Source organism: Microtus oregoni, unplaced genomic scaffold, assembly GCF_018167655.1.
Source record: "Microtus oregoni isolate MIOR12 unplaced genomic scaffold, Mior012 000010F_ref0000083, whole genome shotgun sequence".
Taxonomy (NCBI): domain Eukaryota; kingdom Metazoa; phylum Chordata; class Mammalia; order Rodentia; family Cricetidae; genus Microtus; species Microtus oregoni.
Window position 1 is genome coordinate 2,606,781 of NW_024543069.1, and position 24,090 is coordinate 2,630,870.

Here is a 24,090-nt window from a genome sequence, read left to right on the forward strand (position 1 = left end):
TCTTCATTTTTTTCTGATAGCTTTAAAGGTGTGCTAATATCCAAAATTAACCTGTAACCCCCAGCTGCCTAAGGACCAGGTAACTTCCTGGGATTCTGGGAGTTGTAGTTCTTGAAAAATGACATCAAAGCCTCATGGGGAAGTACAGTGGGGAATGGCTTTGTCCATAAAAGCCCCTGATACATGTGTCTCCACGCCACTCAGCTGGGAAATGCCAGAGAGGGATCCTGACCAAAGTCCATCCTGGCCAGTGCTTAATTTAAGTAAAGCTTGCTTCAAATTTGGCTCAAAATTGTTGGACTGTTTTTTTTTCCCCAGACAGATCTCAGGATTATGAGTACATGCTGACAGATCACAAAAGACACCACCTGTGTCTTGTTTTAGCTGTGCCTGCGTGCTCGAAACTCATGAGCCCTTCGTGATGCCCTTGTGGCAGCAGGGGTGGATGTCAGATGGGGCTCTCCTGAAGGACAAGGCTGTTCTCTGCAGCTGTCAGGCGCTCAGATGAGGCAGGGCGGTTTGCACTGGGATAATAGGCAGGAATTAGCTGCAGCTCAGAGAGTGCCTCACAATCATGAGACGTGTGAAGGGCGTTAATGAAACGCGTCTGTGTGTCTCTCATGACCTGTGCAGGAGGAGAGGGATACCCTCAGCTGCACACAGATGCAGGGTCTGCATGTGTCTCTCATCCTGTGCAGGAGGAGAGGGATGCCCTCAGCTGCACACAGATGCAGGGTCTGCATGTGTCTCTCATCCTGTGCAGGAGGAGAGGGATGCCCTCAGCTGCACACAGATGCAGGGTCTGCATGTGTCTTATCCTGTGCAGGAGGAGAGGGATGCCCTCAGCTGCACACAGATGCAGGGTCTGCATGTGTCTCTCATCCTGTGCAGAAGGAGAGGGATGCCCTCAGCTGCACACAGTGCAGCATCTGCCTGTGTCTCATCCTGTGCAGGAGGAGAGGGATGCCCTCAGCCGCACACAGATGCAGGGTCTGCATGTGTCTCTCATCCTGTGCAGGAGGAGAGGGATGCCCTCAGCTGCACACAGATGCAGCGTCTGCATGTTTCTCATCCTTTGCAGGAGGAGAGGGATGCCCTCAGCCGCACACAGATGCAGGGTCTGTAGCATTTGCAATCAGGTACTACTTAAGGCAGCACACAGAGTGACTTCAAAGCTTGGGCACACGTCATGTGGAAGGGGCGGGGAGCAAGCGGATGTCTGAAGCAAAGCACACACAGATTCAGGGAGACGCTGCATCTGCCAGAGTGGCTGTCCTTTCCCACACCAGAGACAGAATGATTGAGGTGGGAGGCTGGCGGGCGTACTTACTGTTCTCTTTCTTCTTTTATCTTAACACTTCTAGTGGGAGAATTCACATGCCATAGACAGTGCAATCCAGTGTTTTGCATTTGATTTTTAAGCATGTTTTTAGGGTTGCGTAGGCACTACTATTGTCTATTTATAGTTTCCTCCTCCTTAAAGAACCTTCTGGTGTGTGTGTGTGTGTGTGTGTGTGTGTGTGTGTGTGTGTGTATTACAGTTCATACTTAAAATATATCTTTTGCCGTGCTGGAAATCAAACCCAGGCCCTCGTGCATGCCATGAAAATGCTTTGTCACCCTTCAATTCCATTTCCACTTAATTTTTTTTACAATTTTTTTACTTTTAATGTGTGTGTGTGTGCATGCACTGGGCGTGTGCTGGTTCCCAAGAAGGTCAGAAGGGGGTATCCGATCTCCTGGGGCTGGCGTTTCAGATTGCTGGGAACTGCCCTGTGTCGTTTGGTTCTGGGAACTGACTCTGGTGCCTTGGAAGAGTGGTAAGCACCCCTAACCACTGACCCATCTCTCCAGCCCTGTTGTACCTTCTAAGTGCTCTTTCTTTCCTTTTTCCCTTTAGTGAAAACACAGATCATCTTGGGGCTTTTGGAAAAACACATTTCTCAGAAGGCATTTGTTTTCGTGAGGTCACTGCCGATTTTAATAGTATAGAGTCCCTGTTTTGCTAGCTTTTAGTCCCAGTCTAGTGACTTACATTGTAGCTACTGGGTTCATATACTTGACCCTAAACTGAGACCTTCTCAGTTGCTATCCTGGGAACCTGGGGTAGGGTCTTGAGGCAGAAGGACTTTGTCGCTCAGATCTCAGCCCTGTAGCTTCTGAGAGGATCGGATTTGGGAATGGGATGGATGTCCGGAGAATGAGCCTGTGGACTTCTGAACCGGGCCTCCTCTCAGCTCACCTGTGTTTAACTATTCACATTCACGTACTCCAAGAATAAAGAGGGATGTGACTTTTAGCCTACAGAGTTCAACAGAGTGCAAAACGAGTTGAGGAAGAGTATGTACAGCGATGACCACGCTGTGTGCCCATTCCCCAGCTGGGTAAAATGCACGGTCACCTCTCCGGCTGGCTGGGGAGGCTCACAGAAGGGTGTGTAGGTCACTCACTGGCTCAGCTGGCAGTGCATCCAACGGGAGACCAACCCCAACAAAAATGATCTCAGTCTCCATCCAGTGCTGGTCGAAAGCCTCATCAAAGGCCATTGGCGTTTCCTGTCGTGGGCCCATCCTGTCCACCCAGGAACTGTGCTGTTCTTTAGTCTATATAGTCTGCGTTCACTGTGAATACTCCTTGTCTGCTGCCTTCTGCCTTGGGCATGAAGGGGCCCAGGAGGCACTGACTCATGGTGACTTTGGTGATCAGGGGTGAACCAGGGAGGTTCCTCCACAGCCAAAGAACCTACATCAGCTGGATTTGAGAGCCGGGGCCATCCTTGGGTGCTGCTTTCGGAAAGCCCCAAACCAAGGGTTTGCCACCCTGTCCTCTTCAGTCCAGACTTAACCTGTCGCTCAAACTTGAGATCGTTCTCAGTGCATATCAGAGCTGCAGCGTTTGTAATCATCTAACTCATCCCAGTTTTGTCTATCCTTGTCATGGTAAGAGCGAGCGTGCGTGCGTGCGTGTGTGCGTGCAACCCAGGCCTTGCACATGCTAGGCAAGTGCTTTACCATATCACAAACCTATTCCTGACGTTTAAAAGAAGCTGAAACGTATCAGTTACCTGTCATTGGTTTAAAAATAAAAAGGTCTGTGCACATCTTTATTATTTTTTGTCAATTAGATTGACTAAAGGTAAGGTTTAGGCTGAAACTGGGGATCCTTCCCATGCTGTGTTTTTTGACGCGTTAGAACGAGACTGTTTTATACCGGATAATGGAAAAGGATGATTTTGAGACCTGGACTGTGATTTTTATAAGCCTGTGGTACGAGAGGGAAAGGTTTCTTCTATTTGGATAGCATTCTTACTGAGAGAGACTGTTCTGAGCCCTGAGGACACACTGGCCTGCAGAGTTGACCCACACCCATGTCAAGGTGGATCTTTGCAGCCTGGCAGTGGGAAGCAGAGCAGCGGTGACCCTTAGCAGACTCACCAAGCCCTGTGGATGTTAGCGGAGCATTGAGGACTGGAAAAGTTGAAAAGGCCAGAGAAATGCGGGCATGTGGATTGTGGGCCATACCTGTGGGTGTAAGCAGTGAATCTTTTCAAGGATTTGAAAGAAGGGAAGAAATTTGCCAAGAGATCATCTGAGCGAAGAATGCTTGGGAGAGGGGCCGGACCTGGCTGGAGGAGTATTCTCAGAGCTTGGAAGACCTCTGCAACTGGAACAGATGTGGACTGAGGAGATGAGAGAATGGAGCTGGATGGGGACCCTGAGGGACTGTGGCATGGACTTCATGGAAGGCCTTTGAAAGCAGGAGTTATCTTGGAGATGCAGAATAAAGCACTGACCAGCTCTCAGTTGGGTTTTTGGGCTGGACCTTCAGAGTTGAGCGTGGTTCATAGGGAAAGCAGCAGCCAGGGCAAGGGATCCAGCAAGTTGGATTTGCACTGAGCCGTGGCACAGGCCTGGCAAGGTTCTGCCTTGGGTTTAAAAGCGGATACAGGTTCCGGAGGAAAGGATGTGGGTTTTGAGACAGAGGGGGTCGCTACAGTGTAGGATCACCTGTGAAGACATGATTGAAGTAGAGTTTTAGCTACTCTCCTACAGGGTGAGAGTCTGGGATGCTAAGTGGGGGACGTGGACGTTAGGATCCATGTTGAAGCCCTGAAGACACAGGAGTCTTCAGCAGACTTGAGGTGGTAAGGTTGAGAGGACCGGGCCTGGGTCACAGGCATAGGGAAGGAGCAAACAGGAGCCAGGGAAGAGAGCACCAAGGTGAGAACCCTGTGCAGTGAACTAACAGAACCGAGTGCTTTGGCACAGACCCTCATGACAGAGGCTCTGCAGGCGGAACAACTCCAGGCTGTGCTCAGGAAATCTTTACCTTTCTACTGCCCTCGAACTGCTCAAAACCATGCCATCCTGAATGTTCTAAGTTCTGGACACAGACGCACTTCCCAGTTTTTAGGAAATCTAAGGAAAGGGAAATGTCTCAAATGCTCCACAGATCCGGGCTTGGCCAAGTGTCTGGCACCTGCCTTCTCAGTTTCTCTCCTGGTTTTTTATTTTTTAATTGTTGCCAAGTTGTACAGGGCAGTTTTTCCCTTCCTCACACTAGCTCCCCATTGTTAGCTGGTATTGAAATCTTCTACCTTGGTGGAGATCCTTACTCTGGACTTGATGGCCATTGACTGGGGGGGTGGGGGGGGGCGTCAGATCACATCCCGGACTGCTTGCTTTCTGCAGCTGCCTGGTTGCTTTTGTGGCTCCTTGCAGGATGCTTGCTGCTCTTTGTCTGGGTGTTTGGGGCTGAAAGTGCTGGAGGGAGGGGACGTGGTTAGAGGGCTGAGGTGGGCTGGAAGGAGTCCCTGGAGCAGGATGGGGCTGACCTGCTGTGAGAGGCCAGCAGACCTAGGAGGGGCCTGAGCAAATAGGCCCTAGCTCCTAGGCCTGGGGAGCAGCAGGGCCCTCCTTTCTTTTACAGCCTCAGCAATTACACTTCAGCACTCAGGGCTCTGAAAGAAAAATTACAATTTAAAAGGAAAGCTCTGGGTGCAGGATTTGCATATGAGTGGCATCTGTATAATTAAGAACAATTAAACTCCCTGGCTGAATTGAAAGGGAGGCCCCAGCTACTGTCGCCGGGTCCCTGTGGAGTGCAGCCTGTGGCTGTCAGTTCTCTGGAATCCAGTTGGCAGGATCTTGCCATCTTTCCTGACTCTGCTTGTAGTAAATGGGATTCTGGACCAGACCTTTGTAGCTCTCCCTGATTTGTCCATCTTCTGTTCTCTTTTCTGCTACTTCTTCCCTTTTCTTTCCAGGTAAGGGCCTACATCCCACCTGACCACTGGCCGAGCTCTTTGCGGCATCTTCATTCCGTCCTTCCGTGGTTCCGTGGGTTCGCAGGCCTTTCTTTGCCAGTAGAGGATACTGAAGGTCTGGTCAAAGACCCTCACTCTATCTTTCTAATTAGCCCCGCGCTCTCTGCCTAGAATCCAGTGATACTGTTGCCCTGGGAATTTAGTTCTTTCTTTTCCTACCGTGGTGTGTCCCATGCATACCTTTCTCCCAGTATTGCTGAGGAAGCAAAACACAGTTTTCTAGGCTTTTCCTCGTCTGGTTTTACAAGAGCTTGCAGGGTCCCTGTGTGGAACAACTCAAGAAGAACAGGAGTTCAACTGTTTCCTGTCAGCTGCCCCCGGTGATGGAGGTACTGTGTACCAATAATGAGAAGTTAGGAGCAGTCTTTGAAAAGTTAGTTCATTTGGGCTCTTATTGATGAGATATTCTAGTTACTTTCTGTTGTGAAGAAGCATCACGACCAATGCAGCTTACAGAAGAAAGAGTTTTGGGGCCTTACTTAGTTTTAGAAGATGAGAGCAGGGCCACCACACCAGGAAGCCAGACGGTAGACAGGCAGGGCACTGGAGCCAAGGCTGAGAGGAGAGCTTTCCAGCAGGGAGGGGGGGGGGGGTGGGGGGAGAGAGAGAGAGAGAGAGAGAGAGAGAGAGAGAGAGAGAGAGACAGAGGAGAGAAAGGAGAGAGAGAGAGAGAGGAGAGAGAGAGAGAGCACTTGCGCGCACATGCACATAATTACTGGGATTAGCCCACAGCCAGTGACACACCTCCCCCAATAAGACAACACTTCCTAGCCTGGCGGTGGTGGCACATGCCTTTAATTTCAGCTCTTGGGAGGCAGGTGGATTCCTGTGTGCTCAAGGCCAGCCTGGTCTACAGAGCGAGTTCCAGGACAGGCTCTGAAGCTACAGAGAAACCCTGTCTCAAAAACAAACAAACAAACAAAAAAAAAACAACAAAACAAAAACCAAAAAGCAGCAGCAGCAGCAACGACAGACCACACTTCCTAATCTCCCTCCCCCCCAGCAGTTTCACTATCCAAGAACCAAATATTCAAATGTGTCTCTGGGGCCACTGGCGTTCAAGCCACCACAAGGTTCCCTTCTGGGACTGTGATTCTTGGCAGTCAGATGGGGACATCACCCAGCTCTTCTGTCTCTGGTGGAACATGTCAGTCAGGAGTGGCTCTGCCTCTGGCTCCCCGCAGTGTCTCAAGGCTGCAGGCATTTTTATTGACAGCAGCCCTTGACTAAAGCTACCGAGGACCACAGTCATAGTCAGTGCCCTTTTCCAGTGGAAGGCGGTAGAAACCATCGTTTCTACTTAGGCATTTGGTTTCCTAATAGGTTAGGGCTATGATTGTGTTACTGTAACTAAGCTCAGGGCCTGGACACCACGACAATCTGGCATGGTCACGTCTTTGTGGCAGCAGGCAGATGCTGTAATGGGTGTGTGCACAGGACTGGTGCCTCTGAGCAGTGGCTGCTGACTCAACTATAATTAGGCGTCTTGGTCACATCTGCTCACATCTGCCGTGAGAGGCAGAGCCATGCAGTTGCTGCATGCAGACACACTGGTCCTCTCCCTTCTCTGATACCCAGGATGTGTCTTTGCAGAGGTGGAGGAGAGCACAGGATAGAGGCCACAGCTTTCCAGGAAGCTTGAGCTTCCAGCCTGTTTGCTAGACCTTACATCACCATCTGTACCCACATTCAGAGGGGCCTTGGATGTGTGCCCAGCTAAGACCCCATTATGTGGGAAAAGGAGGGCCTGGGTGGTGTTAGAGGCCCAGAGAACAATCTACCACAGAGCCTGGCATAGAAACAGAAATGTTACCATTGTCCGGTCAAGAGAACATTGCTTTGACACAGCGCATGGCTGGACTCACCTCCTCTCCCCGCTATCTTATATTAAGGAATACCTTTTTCTTCTGGGGATATGCTAGACTGGTTTTTCTTTGGGTTTTAGATGGAAAAAAAAATGGCTTTTAAGCCATTCTTACAGCAGGATTATTACATAGGTATGAGCTTGGCGATAAGTCATGTTCTGTGGCCAGCTATGCGATGGGTGTTTCGGCAGACAGCTCAGAATTGCTGTCTGGAGGATTCTGCTGTGTTTCTATTTGTTTGTTCAGCTATTTGTTGGTTTTGCGGTTTAATCATAAGGCCACCCAGCCACATGTGGAACCACACGCCTTCATTGCTTTTTCAAACATTACTTTCAGAAAAAATGTATGCATTTCTTTCAACAGAAAGTAGTTGAACACCTTGAATGACACCATATTGTGCAAATATTCATAGAAATAAAAATAGGCAGAGTGAAGCAGTGAGCCACGTGTGAGTATTGTCTAAGTTCTCATGGCTGTTGTAAAGCCACGTGGCTGTGTCATTATGGCCAAGCAGCCGCGAGCCCACCCTAGGAAGCAGTTAATGCTCAGGAAAACTCACCAGACTTCCCAGGCAGTTTTACTAACATTCTGTGTATCGTCTAAACATTGTTTTGGTAATTTTCTCACACTGGAACTTTTTTAAAGTTTATTTTTATTTTGTTTTATTTTACATTTATGTACGGTATGTGTAGTGGGTGTGTATGTGGAGCATATGTATGCACATTTTCGCTGAGGTCAGAGGACGGCATACAGTGGTCAGCTCTTTCCTCCCGTAGTGTGGGTTCTTGGAATCAGACCTGGGTTGTCAGGCCTGCTGGGAAGAACCTTGAGGCTAAGCCATCCCTGGGCCTTTGTGTTGAGATTAAAGATAAATCAATGAAGTGTATTTCAGTTGAAACATCTCTGTGGAAAGTAAAGTAACAGGGTTATTTTCTTCTATTGGGAAACAAAGAAACTTTATTTGCTTCAGTTTTTGTCATTAACCATTTTTTCTTTGTCTTGAGTTTTCCCTTTGTTTGAAACCTCTTAGATCTCCAGACCTTTCTCAGGTGGCTCCCCTTCCAGAGTGCTTTTCTTTTCTTTTCTTTTCTTTTCCTTTCCTTTCCTTCCCTTCCCTTCCCTTCCCTTCCCTTCCCTTCCCTTCCCTTCCCTTTCCTTCCTTCCTTCCTTCCTTCCTTTCTTTCAAATTGATTTAACTTTATTTTATGTGCATTGGTCTTAAAGTGTCAGATATCCTGGAACTGGAATTAAAGGCAGTTGTGAGCCACCATATGGGTGCTGGGAACTGAACTCAGGACCTCTGGAAGAGCAGTCAGTGCTCTTAACAGCTGAGCCATCTCTCCAACCCCCCAAAGTGCTTTTCTAAAGCTTCCTCATAGCAGGTGATCATTTTGTCCTGTGAACACCCCAGATAATTAGGGCTTGGACTTCACTCTGGATTGTGTGTGACGCCCATCACACAATATCCACAATAGTGAGACAGCCTGTCTTCTTTGTCTCTGTATTCTTGAAACTCTCTGCCTTTGCTATGGTAAGATCCTAACGCAGGTAGAAGAAATGAATGTCAGTAGCCTGCTATTCCTGTATTCTGATAAGAGCAAGTTCAGCTAGCAGACTGATTCAAGAGCTTTTAGAGAATCTTTTACAAAAGAGGAGATTTCGGGGCTGGAGAGATGGCTCAGCAGTTAAGAGAACAGCCTGTTCTTCCAAAGGTCCTGAGTTCAATTCCCAGCAACCATATGGTGGTTCACCACCATCTACAATGAGATCTGGTATCCTCTTCTGGCCTGCAGGTGTATGTGGAGGCAGAATAAATACATAATAAATAAATTAATAAAAGAAAGAGGTGAGTTCAGTATTAGTTTTTTGTCACATTGATAAATACCTACCACAATCAGCCTATAGGGAGAAAGGTTTATTTTGGCTTACGTTTTAGAGGTTCCATTCTGTGGGTTGGCCTCCCTGGTTAGGGGTCTGTGGGAAGTCAGTATGGTGATACAGCTATAAAACCCTTCACCTCTAGGCATTCTTGGAAGGGGGAAGGGAGGGAGGGAGGGAGGCTCTGGAGAGGAGGAGGAGGAGCCAGAGTCTCAACATCTTCAGGGCCATGCCTCCACTTTCCTGAATCCCATTGGGCCTTACCTGCCCCTTAAGGTTCTGCCATTTCCCAGCGGAGCCACAGGCTGCAGACCACGTCCTTAATGCGTTCATCTTTGGGGGACTTCACACCTCCAAGGAACTGTCCATGCCGGCATTTATAGGCACACTATGGGAAGTGAGCATGCCCACTCTAGTTCATGGGTCGTTGCTTGTCTCCCTGCTACCCTTGTTTCTGTGTGAATTAAGATGACCACTGCAGACATCTAAGACTAAATTACGTTTGGTGCTACCTTGCTGTCCCGGAGCTGGAAGAAAAGGCAAAACGGATTTTTTATTTTGCATATTATGAAATCACATTCTAACTATTTTAGCACAGTAGTATGACTTATCTCTGGGGTCTGGGAAAGATGTCGGTCTTTGAACCACGAAGGAGTTGTACCTACGCTGAAGAAAGGAGAAAGCTGGCGCAGGAGCCAGGGAAACACGCACTTAATTGCTGGTCTGTTCTTTGACAGATTTTTACAGCCCATGTGGCCACAAGAGTTCTTTGCAGCATGCAAAATGCGTTGTGACTAATGTGTGAATGCAATGGCTTATTTGGAAGTTTTTTGAATTGCAAATGCAGAGCTTTTTTGAAAATAAAGTCCTGATAGTGGGAATGGAGAACAAGAAACTCAGTGGTATGAAAGTGTGACATCCTGGAGACTCCTTAGAGCCCCTGCTGTGCTGATAAAGCTGGCATCAGGAGTCAGGGCACAAGGCTAGCAGCTCAACAAGCTGGGAATCTTATAGACCAAGCCAACTGCTGTCTTAGATTCCACCTGGAGGGGCTGGCAACTGTCTCTCCAAGAGGTGGTTCTGGTATAGGTGGAGCATCAAGCCGGGAGCTTCAGAGGAGTCTAGGCCACATACACAAGCTTGGGGAATGAATAAGTTAAACCACAGAAACTATTGAAACTACTGCTGGCTGAGTTAAGCGAAAAAGAAAAAAAATTATTGAAGATACTGGCAACAGGGAATCTTGGCAGCTAGAATGACCAGCAAAAAAATTTGCTAGGGATACTGCCACCCTTGCCACTAACACAGTTACACTATTGTTGCTGTGGTTGCCCACAGGAGGAACTCTGGCTTCCTTCCTTCCTTCCTTCCTTCCTTCCTTCCTTCTTCCTTCCTCCCTCCCCTCCCTCCTCTCCCCTCCCCTCCCCTCCCCTCCCCCACCCTGACTCCCTCCCCCTCCCTCCTTCCTTGCCACTCCAGTGCCTGATGCCCTGGTCACATCTTGTCATGTGACCATATCCTAGCCACAAGGGGAGCTAGTAAAACTGGTAAGAGCTCAGTTCCAAGTTCAGAAGCTGTAGAGTAGGAAATCTACAAATGTGGTCAGGTAGGTATTGAATAGGCACCAGATAACAAATGCCTTAGAGATGGCAGACCTAGTAGGTGGGCAGGAACCCTTGGTCAGAGTGAGAGAACCAGGAAGAAGAGCCTCAGAAACAGTCTTGTGCAGAGATGCACAGAGAACGAGGGGACAGACAGATGGTACAGCTGTCAAGGAAGGATGGCATGCAGAAACAGTTTCCTAGAAACCCAGGGAGGGCTGCTCCAGAGGTGGCAGCCAGCAGCGAGATTAAGGAAGCTCAGCCCTTGACTCCGCGGCTTATAGATCGCTAGTGCCATTAGCAGGAGAGCAGAGAGCTGCATGGTAACAAGGAAGGGGACACCCGGTCCCGTGTGTTCACAGCTGGAGCAGGAGGGCTTTGGCAGGTTGTGTAAGCCCTCCAGTCATCTCCTCATGTATGAAGTTGGCATGGTGCTAGTTGACTTCCTGCTACCTGAGGAAATGAACACTTAGACAACTTTCTGTTGGCTCGTGGGTTTAGAGGGTCCTGCCAATGACCGGGTGGGATAATGGCTTTTATGTCTGTGGTGGAGGTGGTGGACCTGGTGGGGAACACACAGAGAGCAAACTGTTCATTCACATCAGGTCTTGATCCTTTGAAGACTACTGCCTTCAAGGACACATTTCGAATGACCGAACACCTCCTACTACGCTTCCATTAAAGATTTTAGCAGCACTCAGAAGCAGCACACTGTGGACCAAGACTTTAACATAAGGCATTCTGGAGGTTCTGATCCTAAGTGTAGCAGATGCCGAGCTCCCACCAGAGTCCTTACAATAACCTGTGATAAGATAAAGGCTGGTCTAGCATCTGGCACCTCGGAAGGCCTTGCTCTTGGATCCTGTGAGTTTCCCGTCTTGTCAGTGTTGAGAGCCTGAGGGAGGCCTTGTTCTGAGTTAGCCATTCAGCTGTGACTAGCAGTCAGTAAGGCCTGCCCCAACTGGGCATTTTCTGTCTCTGCAGGGATTGAGCTGTGATACAATGCACACTGTGCAAGTACTAAGTTCTCTAAGGCCTCTGAGTACAGGGACCGAGTACTAGAGGCGCCTGCTTCTTGCTCGGGGAATGGGTATCTCGTTGGGTACACACCACTGAGAAGAAGGGGGGATGCAAAGATACTGATGCAGGGCTCCTTACCCTCACAGAGGCCACAGGTCTCGAAGCATTTCTGTTACTGCCATAGTGTGTTGCTGGGAGCAATGAGAACAGTCTAGTAAGTAGGTCTTTAATGTAAAGTGTCTTCTCTGGACACCAGAATGTAGACAATGAACATTGGTTTCTCATGGAGTAATTTGTTCCCCCTTTTGATGTAATGGACCCTTTCTTTGTTTAGTTCTCCTCCTGTTCTTACTCATTGGCTAAAGCCATTGTCTTGGCTTTAAGCTGTTCTAAAATTTTTAATTTTGAAAAAAAAACCCTGCTTGCTGTCTAGGTGTTGGAACAGTTTATTAAAGGGCAGCCAGCTCGGTAGATGGTAAGGTTCTGAGCGCCACTGATGGAAAAGATGCCTAAGGAGTGTGGAGAACAGTTAGGTGCCATCCCTGCTTCTCCTTCCGTGGGTGGTCACTGTGAGTCTCACATTCTGTTGTGGAAAGAACAGGCCATCTCCTGCAGCAGTGCCTCCATCTCGAGAGAGTGGGAAACTTTAGGGAGGAAAGCATAGAGGAGCAGGCAGAGCACCGTGGACCTGGCCGGCAGCCCTGTGGTCCAACAGCAGAGCCGGTTCTGTGAGCCACCGCAAGGCGGGGGGGGGGGGGGGGGGGGGGCTGCCTCTGCTTCGCCGTGCCCTGCTTTCCTCTCCCTGCTTCCACTCTCTTCTCAATTTTTACATCGGCCTTCTGGATACGGTCTCCATCCCGTGTCCAGCTGTGGTAGCTGCTGACTGGGTTCGTTTCACACAGCCCTGTTCTCTGAGCTCAGCCTGCACACATGGGGTCCCGGATTTCACCACAGTTAAAAGGGAAAAGAAACCTTGCCTTTTTTGTTTGTTTCATTGTTTTTTTTTTCCTCCAAGCAGGTTCTCATTCTCAGTAGGAGAGCCTTGTGGTTTGTTGGTTAGCATACTCCCACACTCGGGATATGTCCCGAGGAGGACGTATTTCTTAGGCTGAGCACCTGCTCTAGAGCTGCCGGGGTGGGATCACTGGCTCCACTCTGGAAAGGGGGAGATGACAAGCTCTCTGAGCAGCCAGGAAGGACAACTGGTTATGGTTAATTCATGCCCTTGTCTAAGCCCTTGTTTTTCAATGGTGCATATGACATCAGCACCTAGATCAAATTGGAGTAAGGAATCTAGGTGTTCAGATAGCTCTGAGAATGTCAGCTGCATCCAGCACAGTCCACCCATTCTGCAGAAGAGGGAACTGAGTTCTGTACCATAGGAAACTGTTACAGCTGCATCCGGCTCAGACTGTCTTATGTCTGATCAAATGTCTTTTCCTTTGGACTAGTCATCTTTTCAAGCTTATTTTAAATTTAATTTTGTTTAATTTGGCTTAGTTTTATGTGTATAGAGAAAAATATTGCTAAAGTTTGGGAAAAAGAGAAAGACAGAGGAATTTGGATCATTTAGACAGAGATATGTCTTTTTTTTTTTTAAATGTGGGATGCCTTGATTTGGGTCATATTGACAAAAATAGACCTTAAAACTGTGGGATGCCTTCCAGCGGTGTCCAGCTGCTGAAAGGCTCTGTGCTTCACAGAAGGTGGGCTTCCTTAAAGTAAGGACTTACAGAAGCAAGGTAATGCTGTTAGCCTGCACAAGGTTCTGGGTTCAGTCTCAACCCTCATCTTCCAGTAAAGACTAAGAGTGTGAGGGGTAGAGGGTGCATAGATAAGAGTGCCTGCTCTTGGGGGCATGGCCACCTGCATGGTCCATCCCTAGCTCTGTCCTGGAAGCAGAATAGCTCCTCCTGTATTGGATACAGAGTAAGAGTGTAAAACACACAGCCTGCCTTTACAATTGGCTTTTACAAGATGCATATGTTTACTTTACGCCATATAGGACTCTCCTGCAGTAACAGAGGGCAGGTGAGATTTGCCATGCCTGGATAATGGTTTGTCTTATTAAGGGTGAAATGTCTGATGCTAATTCTGGCTGGTGGAAGAATGGAGGTGAGAAGGTGGGTCATAGTTCATTTCCCAGAGCCTCTAAGTTGTCTCTGAACGTGTTGGTTTGGAAATGACTTTGGCATTTCAAACATAGCGTTAAGTTCTTAGCACTGATAATTTGAGGATAACTTTTGATGTCCACATGTGACTAAATTATGGCCACTAGCTACTTACCAGCTGTTGGAAAGCCAGCCACCTTCCCCCTTAACTTTTGCACCACAGCAATGAACACAAAGGATTTCTGCGACTCCTAGAAGTGTGGAACTTTCCCTATCAGCCAGTGGGGGTCAGCTCTGCAGCAGATCCCTGCCGGAGTCCTCTCATCTTGTTCAGTTCCAACATTTCCTGTCTTCCTGGAGCCTGTAGGCCAGGACCATGGCTTCCAAGTCTCTTTCCAACTGGAGATGCCAAGCCACGGGCCCTGGTTGTTTCCCCTGTGCTGCCGATCCACAGGCTGTGGACAAGGCTCCCACACCGTTGCCTGGGTTTTGTTACGTGCATGAAGTTTCTGACTATGGGTTTGCAGACCTGTGATGTGGGAGACAGCCCAGGTCTGTGTTTGATTTGTTCTATTCATAGACAGTACTGCCACTCCATGGGACCTTTCGGCCCAGAGGCAGCGCAGACACGGCCCAGTTGCCTTCCATTTGTCTTCCTTGCTGTTTTGGTGTGATGAATGTCATCCTCTTTGTAACACGATCTCGCGGTTATTACATAAACCACGTCCAGGCTTGAAGCAAAGGCCTTGTCTCCTCATTCTGTCTTCAGAACAACTGTAAGCTAAATACTGCTGTCCACTGACCTTTTAGATTACAAGGCAGGCTTTGACAAATTAAGCTACTGACCCACTCAGCACAGGAAGGCAATGGCCAGGAGTGTGGAACCAGGCTTATTAGACCTCTCCAGCCCAGACTGTCATCCAACAGGCTGGGCCTAGTGGGTTCCCTGCAGGTTGGTTGGTGCCTGAATTGATAGTGTCCTCCATTCCAGCTACCACAGATCTGAGTTAGGGTGCTGGCTCTTACTCTTTGTCCTTTGTGACTTTGTGAGTTGATGAAACCCCCCAGGCTTCACGTGTCTGCTTGGAAGCCATGTACCAAACCTCATGCTCAGCTCCCTTCTCAGTGCCCTGGACAGAAGGGTTGCTGTCATTAGGTGTTGCTCTTTATTAATGCAGTGTTTCTGCAGCTTCTCCAAGGCTGCTTGTGTTTCTCCTGGAATGCCAAGCCCCGACCAGCTTGGTGGAGAGTGGGTACCCACGGTGGACCTCTGAGATGTTCTCTGCTGTTCCCGAGAGCATTAATGCTGGACTTCGGGGGTTTGGAGGGGTCCAGTGAACTGCACAGCTACCTCTTCCATGTCCATTCTCCAGTGGGTGGAAACGTTGGCGAGAGTTGGGGAGATGAGACCAGTCACTTTTATTAGTGCGGCTGCTGTTGGACATAGACTCAGAAGGAGGGTTAGAGGAAGGGCATTTGATGGATCAGAGGACAGAAGACGGGGATGGTGAGGACGGTGGGGCCGGTTCTCTGACCCCTCGACAGATTGTGCTTTCAGGAAAGATCTAAAGGTCAGAAAACATACTAGTGGAGGACTTACGGTCCAGATGACAGGCTTGGACTGCCTTTCTGGGGACTTTCGGTGGGGGGGTGGGGTGGGGGTCGGGGAGGAAAAATGTCAAGATTCTGTTATGGAAAGCTATTCTGAGTCTCTAAATAAAGCATGCTCACTTAAGGAGCTTCCCTAGTTAAACATCTCTGAGTTATATAACTTTCAAATTGTCTTATGTCTGTCTGTCTATCTAATTCATCTATCTAGATGTTTATATACTTTGTTATATCTTTGTCATTTTTTTATTTACATGTGTTTGGTATGTTTTTCTACTGAATTAAATTGATCTATGACCATTCACTTTTAAAAATATTTATTTTATGTATATAAGTGTTTTGCTTGTATGTATGCATATATATGTATGTATAGCATGTGTGTGCCTAGTGCCCTAAGGAGTCAGTCAAAAGGACAGTCAGATCCCTAGAACTGGAGTTAAGGATGCTTGTGAGTCACACTCTAGGTGCTGGGAACTGAACCTGGGTCCTCTGTAAGAGCAGCAAATGCCCTTAACTTGTGAGCCTCCCTCCAACCCTGTGACCTTTAAGGGAAATGAGATCACAGTAATGAGCAACAAGTGCTGAAATGAGTTCATGTGATCTCATATATATAATCCCAGCACTCAGGAGCCAAGAGAAGAGATTTCCATGAATTGAGACCAGCCTGGGCTGCATAGTGAGTTCCCTGCCTAGCCTGGGCTACAGAGTTGAGTCTTCATCTCAAAACAAACAAAAGCAAACAAAATCCAGACCTGGCTGGAGAGTATGTCTGCCTTCAGGAGTTGGCCTGGCTGTGACACACTGGCCTTTTCCTACTGACCTGTAGTCTAACAAATTTAGGTACCAAAGTTTCTTTAAACCTGCTTTACATAAATGCTTTTCTTTATTCTGGGTGTATGAAGAGAAGCCTTTTACCTGATTGCGCGTAGAAAGAAACCTAGCAGTCCTTAACTGGGGCCCCGTTTATGTCGTCCTCATGCTGATGAGATCTATACACTTGATAAATGGTATATGAACTGTAAACTAAGAGCATCAAAATCTTTCGTAACTCTAGTTCAAATCTGTCTGTAAAGGAGTAAAATTATATCTCTTGAGTTTAAAGTCAATGGCCTAGGTAAACAGCTGCAACATCCAGATTTGAAAATCGCATCAGTACCTCTTCTTTTCTCATCTTTCAGCTTCTCAGAGAAACTGTTCACTGGGAAAGGCTTACATTTCCAGCCGTCGGTTCTAGATTTTGGGATACAGTAAGTACCTTTTTATTAGACTTCATTGTGTTTGTACTTATCTTCAGCATATCTTCTTTATTTTTAGTTATGTATGTGTGTGTCTCAAGACCAAACTTCATTCTAATTTCTAACACATTTTAAAAATTACATATTTTCCTTGTTCCACCCACCTGGCAAATTTATCGTTATTATTAGAATAGAACAGTAGCCAGCAGCCAGCTCACCTGGATTCCCTCACTTTTCCTGGCCCAGTATTTGCCCTTATTATTTTGATATTGACCTCAGGCAGACTGAATACTTTGTCCTGATATGGTTTCAATTTCAGATGCAGCATCAGGATCTTGTTACTGCTTTGTCTTCCTGGGCTCTGATTTTAAGGGTTAGCAGTCTGCTGGTTCCAAGACTCGAAGTGTTAGTCATTCGTACATTTTCATCGTTCTTTTGCCATATTAAATTAATAGATTATCCTCCAGTTGTCACTACCAAAGGAAATTCATACCCTTCTAACACATGTAAAAATAGAATATTGAAAAGTGGACTAAAAATAGGCGGTGGTTAGGAGACTTCTGTCTCCCCTGGGAGGGACGGTGACTGCCGTCCCTCCTGCTGGGTGGGTGCAGATCTCAGGCAGACACCTGTGTTCTTGGAAACCAGAACGCTTGTGTTCCGTTATGTGAATAGTGTGTGAAGCAGTGGGGATAGTTTAAATGCCGAGTTTAAGGCGCTTTGTTGGTTGGTTGGGACCATTTACTTAAAGCCACTGAAGTTTGTGCTCATTTATGGCCAGAAGGCAGATTTCAGCCCAGTTCTCTGACTGGTTTATTAGGTGACCCTTACGTTTTCAGTAGGTTTTTGATGTTTGTTTTTGTTTTTGTTTTGTTTTTCTGATTTTTCAAACAGGGTTTCTCTGTGTAGCCCTGGCTGTCCTGGAACTTGCTCTGTAGACCAGACCTTGAATTCAGAGATCTGCCTGCCTCTGCCTCTCAAATGCTACAACTAAAGGTATGTACCACAATGCCTGGCAGTAAAAGGTTTTTTTTTTAATTGAATTATTTTGGGGACTAGAGTGGTAGTTCAGCAGTTAAGAGTGCTTGCTGCTTTGCCAGAGACCCAGGTTCAGTCCCAGCACCCATATTGGGCATTTCACACCCACCTGTAGCTCAGGAGATCTGACACCATTGTCTGAACTCTGTGGATATCGTCCCCCAAATACACAGCCTTCTGGTAATGCACTCACTCAGGTGCGCACCATATAAATGAAAAAAAAAAAAAAAACCAAGCAGATAAAATTTAAACACTGAAAGAGCCAAGACTTTAATCACACTGGTGTGTGTCTTACTTATAAGTGAAGGTTCTAAAATATTTATGATTTAAAATATACATCAGATATATTAAAATCTTCCATTAAGATGAGTACTTAGAAAAGTAGCCATGGAAGCCAGGACAAAATGTCCAAAACATTGAACATAGAGAAACAGTGGGCATATCATTGTTACTCCAGTGAATGTTTCCCTTTTTAAGTCAGAGTAACCCAGGGTGCTCTGGGCTTGCTGTCTTCAGTTTTAAGGACCCTGCTAGGATGAACGGCTCACTTCTACTATTGGAAAACCTGCAACAAAATTACAGAAAGACAAGTATAACATACGATGATTTTTGACTAAATTGGAGTAGGTTTATTTTGGGGCCATACTAATAGAACTGTGGTTTGGGGTAGCTGGGAGACTGACTTGCAGGCTCTTCTGCCTTCTAATTGAGCTAGAGAATTCAGTGCTAGACGGTAGGAGTCAGTAAGACCCAGGCCCAGCTCGAGGCCCCTCCTGTGCTGCGCGTGACAGCCTCTTCACTAGATCATCACTGGGAGGTTGGCGGGAAGTCTTCAGGTTGTGTATAAAGCTTTCTGCCTGTACAGGTTTTTGTTTGTTGTTTTGGTTTTGAGACAGGATTTCCGTCTGTACCTCAGGCCGAGAACTTGACATTCCCCTGCCTCAGCCTCCTGAGTGTTCTCCCACGGTACTGAGTTCCATGAAAACTCCCTCTTCTTCCCTTTCTCCCTTCTTTGAACTGTCACGAAAATCTATTGCCAAACAGTTCATTATGAAAATATATTTACACCAATATTGAGTGCAGAGTAAAATAGGCCGTTTGGAGGAGAGATGCGGATTTTTGTGCTGACCAGTGGTCAGGTAAGCTTATTCTAAGGTTTTGGACACTGGTTCAGTTTCTTTGTATTGTTCTTTTGCCATCTCTGGACATCATTAATCAGTCATGGGAGAGAGGGAAGTATTCCCCTGCCACTCCTTGGATGTGTGCCACCATTTCATCTCAGTGATAATCTGCTGTGCGCCTTTCTTCAGCTCAGGGGGCTGGGCTTTGCCCCTGCTGGCTCCTTGGTGCTCGGGGCAGCTTTCATGGTGAATGAAGTCTCTTATCTAAATATACCTTGGTTGGAACGAGAACCCTAGCTATGCTGGTACATGCCAGGGTTTGTTTGTTTTTTTAAACAGACAAACATGCAAGCTCTTAATAATCCAGATGTGCTGAATCCTTACACCACAGAAAGAAATGGAGTGCGACTGTAGATTGTCATTAGTCTTATAAAAATAAAGGCTATTTATTTATTTACTTATATTTCGTTTTTAAAACTGTTATGTATTAAATGTTTTATTTCCAACAAGATTTAAAAATTGTTCTGTGAGGGGCTGGAGAGATGGCTCAGAGGTTAAGAGCATTGCCTGCTCTTCCAAAGGTCCTGAGTTTAATTCCCAGCAACCACATGGTGGCTTACAATCGTCTGTAATGGGGTCTGGTGCCCTCTTTTGGCTTGCAGGCTTACACTCAGACAGAATATTGTATACATAATAAATAAATAAATTAATTAATTAAAAAAAATTGTTCTGTGCTGAGAACTTTCTCCCTGTGGAGGGGAACTGTACAATGCCCACACCTATTCTACTAAGGTCCCAATGACAAACCAAAGCTTGACTTCACCAAAGGGGAACCCATGATTTATTGGGCTTGCGTACAGACCGTGAATGGGCTGGGGGGGGGGGGGGGGCGGGTGTTACTGACAGAGCATGGGTAGCCCCCAAACAGCTGCACTGGGAAGTCCTTATGAATGGTAACACCCTTGGCTGTGTAGATGGTGTCTCTTTCCTTCAGCCCTCCACAGCCTACATACTCCAGCCCCTCTCCAGGGCCACATGCAATTGTGAAAATTCTTTTCCCAGCCCCTCCTTCTGTGAGGGACTGTCAGCTGTCAACAGCCAGCTGATCTTCTGCTACCAGACACAGCTGGGACACATGATGGAGGCTCTTGGCCTGAAAAATACACGGGCTCAGTGGTGTGCATGGCACCCCGGGCTCAGTTTTTAGCCTAAACAATGTAAGTGTGTGCATGTGTGTATGAGTAATGCTGATAATCACAATTCTCTTACCTTTCTGTTTCCCCAACCAGGTCCCTGGGGCATCCTGCAGCGAAGCTTCTCTATGCATACAACCCCAGCAGGGACAGCGAGGTTGTGGTGAACTCAGTGTTTACAGCTGCTAGACACTTTCATGTTCCGCCTGTCCATTGCAGGGTGAGTGCTGATCTTCACCTTTCCTGGTGCTCGTGCTCCATTCACTAGCTGTTTGTTTGCTTTATGTGTATTTATCACCCATTTTCTTTCATACTTACAGTGGTTCTGGGTACCTAATAGGGAAACATGTTTAAAAGAAGCTGTAGTAATGTATACACATTTAGCATGGCTAGAAAAAGTTTATAATATTGATCTTTTAAGATTGCCATGGATTCTGAGGCTTCAGTAACTAGCGCTGGCTTTATCATTCCCCCTCTCAGACCTCAGGAAGCCAGGGCTCCTTGTGAACAGCAGGGTTTATGTAGTTAACTCCTCTCGCCGCAGAATTGCAGACTGTAGTCCTCTGTAGTTTTCCAGTGACCGTAAACTTTCTAAGCTTTTCCTTATTTTGATTGCTGTATCTGCTTGGTGTTACAATGCTGATTATTGTATCTTCTTGGTGTTACAATGTTGTTTACTGTATCTGCTGGGTGTTACAATGTTGGTTACTGTATCTGCTAGGTGTTACAATGTTGGTTACTGTATCTGCTGGGTGTTACAATATTGACAAACTACTGAGACCAAGGAAATGTGAACAGAGAATCCCTTCCACATTCGCTTCATAGTCGGTTTGTTTTATGTGGATAAACACTGTCACCTGGGTTTTACTCATATGTTAATATATTTAATAATAAATCTACATATGTGTACAATGTCCTTTGTACTTAAATAAAAACAGAACTGTGTTAGCTGAGCTGGTGGACATGTGGGTGTGAAGGTGCATAGGAAGGTGAGGCCCACGACTCATCCTGAGTGAGAGTCCTGGGCAGTTGTCTGCCAGGAGTTGGCAGTCTGCCCATGGAGTGCTGGAGATGATCAGTTTGGAGCGGCTCAGGGCTTGGTGATGCTGATAGGTATTGACGTGCAGGGAACTGCTTCAGGGGCAGTCAGGAGGGCCGTCTGTGAGCGCTCCTCCAGAGGGCTGACTAGGTTCTCCTTTCCTTTCAGGTCGTCCCAGCGATGGGGAGAACTTCCTTCAGGATTATTTTCTTACCTACTGAGGAAGGGAGCATCGAAAGCTCTTTATTTATTAATACCTCTTCACACGGAGTCCTTTCCTACCATGTAAGTAATGTTTCCTTTTGCCACATACTTGCGTGTTGATTTAGAGAACTTGCCTGTTTTCTTAGGGGACTCTTGGAGAGATTTCCTACTGTTTCATGCCATTAAACTATAACCTAGAGTTATGCAAAGTCTATTAACTTCCAGCCTTCTGCGGTGTGCGCCTCAGAACCTCCCCTGCAGCCTGACAGCCCCTGGGTCTTCAAGGTGTGTTAGGGTGAAGCAAACACTATCTACCATACAATTTTCTAGAATAAAACTTGGCAGGCTCTTTTCTCTCAGAGGGGTGCCCTTGGCCCGCCTCCCCTTGCTCAGGAGTATTTCTGGCCAGGAGATGCTATCATGCGCGAGGCAGTCCGTTTCCAGGAAGCTCCATATTCACATCACTACTCCAATCGAGAGAGTGGGAAGGGCGCGTGGAAATGCCATGTTGCTGTTGTTCCCAGAATGGGGATCTTAACTCAAGCATGACACCCGGGGTGTCCTGGAGATGGGGCACCGAGGAATCCAAGCATGAGGTTTGGTTATTTGTGATAATTCCACTGAGCACATTGGTCTCAGAGGTGTCCCTGTGAGGAGGTTGGCCTCATGAGGAGCAGAGGATAGATGTTTGGTCAGCAGGTGCACGCAGACCAGGCATTCTGACACTGACAGGCCTGCTTCTCTTGCTTCCCTGTAGGTGTCTGGAGTGGGCACTCGTGGAGTCTCTACAGAAGGGTCTGCCGAGCAGCTGCCGAACGCATACTTTCTGCTTCCGCAGGTCCAAAGCATCCAGCTTTCACAAACACAGGTCATTTTAACAGAGCTACTTAGAACTAGCTCAGAGTGTGCACAGCTGTTCTGTTTTATGTGGTCAAATCAGGGTTTGACTCTCCTTATTTTAAAAGTCTTGAAATGTGGAAGTAATAGATAGATTCAAAGTGTCAATGAATGAAATCTTTCCCTCCCTCCCTCTCCCTCCCTCCCTCCCTCCCTCCCTTCCTCCCTCCCCCTCCCTCCATACCTGAAAGATGGCAAGGCTTCATTCATTCTGGGCAAGTGCCCTTCCTCTGAGCTGCAGCCAGCCCTACATCCTTCTAACAGCCTGGAGCTGCCACTCCACAGTGTCTCTAGATCTGCCGCTACTCTGTAAAATGCTTCTGCCTCTTTGTTGTTAGCCATTGGGCTGTGTGCTCATGTTTTTTTCTTTCTTTCTTTTTTTCCGTTTTGCTTGTCTAGTTCCTTGGGGTATAATTTCACAATGAGGCTGTAGTCATGGACCATGAGTTGTTTTACAGGGCTTGTTAAATCTTCCTGGCTGCTTTTCAGGAAGACAGAAAGAACTGCTAGAGCCACCAACAGCGACAAACCTCTATAGATGTTTACCCATCCCTTTCCTCTCTCTGATTTTTGTCCTATCTGCTTACGGTTTATGGGGGAAACACTTGGTTTTTTTGAGGCAGGGGTTTACTGTGTATCCCAGACTGGCCTGGAACTTGCTATGTAAACCAGCTTAGCTTCAAACGCATAGAGATTTGCCTGCCTCTGGCCCTTGAGTGCTGGGAGGAAAGGCCTGCCCTACCACATTTTGCAGGAGGACTTTTTTTTTTTTTTTTTTTTATGTTTTAGAAGTTCTTTAGAATGCAGTTCTCTTTTCCCATACCATGAATCGGGCCCATCCATCAACTGCGTAATCTTTTCAGTGTGTTTCTTTAGGTGTTAAAACTTAGACCCAGTCTTCAGTTTAAAGTACAGTCCTTACCCTGAGTGGCCTTGCGTGCCAGGGCCGTGTGGATGCAGGGTGCGCGCTATGCTCCTGACGGGTACCTAGTTTCTGATCTTCAGTGCACTGCACACCACCCCCTTCCTCTCGCGGTACTATGCCAGCCTCATCTGGAGCTTCTGTGTGCCTCTCTCCTGCCATGTGTCCTTTGCTCCTGCTGTTGTCTCAGCCCCCCCCCCCCCCCCCAACCTCTTCTCTAGGACCCTTATCTCAACCTCTTTCAACTCAGAGAGTTCTAAGATGCCTGTTCCCTCTTCCCATCCTGGCTCAGGATCTTCGTTAGAATGTAATAGACTCGTGTTCCTTCCCTTGAGAGCACATAGGTCGTGAGTTGTGGGGAGGGCACAGTGGGTAAGATCACTTGCCGTGGAAGCACAGGGGCCTGATTCCAGACCCTCAGTACCCACATGACAGCCAGGCATGTCCATGTGCTTGTGACCACCGTATTGTAGGGATTGTTAGACACCATCCTAGCTCCAGGCTTTAGGAGAGACCCCTCTCTCGATTGAAAGACAGAGTGATACAGGACACCTGATGACAACCTCTGGCCTCTACATCTGTACATCGGTGTGCATATCCATACATAGACACATTCTCCTACAGTACACATGCGCACACACATACACAATGCAATCAATTATAGTCACTGCTCTGAGCTTTTTCCATGCTCCACAAAAGCAGTGAGGTCTGCTCCAGATTTCTCGGTGAGGCTTCTTTCCCCTTACCACATGGCTATGGCCAAGGTCTGCACTGTCAGGTAGCTCTGTGGTGCCGAAAGGTTTTGAAGTTTGTAGACAAAAGCTCATCTGAAAGCAGGCACTTCCATTCAGTTCGGACGCCTGGAGGTGTTTTCCAGAAGGTGCCTGTTTCGCTTTCTCTTAGCTTAGTCATGATTAGGAAAAGAAAATTCTTAAAATGTTTCCCAGGGCGTCTTGTATACCTGAAAGTAAAATCCTACAAAGCCTAAACCTAAAAAGTACTATGGAATTCCTGAAAACATATCCCTACTCT

At 47.2% G+C, this 24,090-nt stretch overlaps 1 protein-coding gene across 1 annotated transcript in view; it reads left to right on the forward strand.

The window, feature by feature from the left end:
• Tmem131l (transmembrane 131 like) overlaps positions 1-24,090 on the forward strand; it is a 118,830-nt gene that overhangs the window by 51,620 nt on the left and 43,120 nt on the right. Inside the window, exons 4-7 of the mRNA XM_041658848.1 lie at positions 16,588-16,656; positions 20,093-20,216; positions 21,204-21,320; positions 21,997-22,107. Coding sequence (XP_041514782.1) covers positions 16,588-16,656; positions 20,093-20,216; positions 21,204-21,320; positions 21,997-22,107 — 421 coding nt within the window. The remainder of the gene's footprint in view (positions 1-16,587; positions 16,657-20,092; positions 20,217-21,203; positions 21,321-21,996; positions 22,108-24,090) is intronic.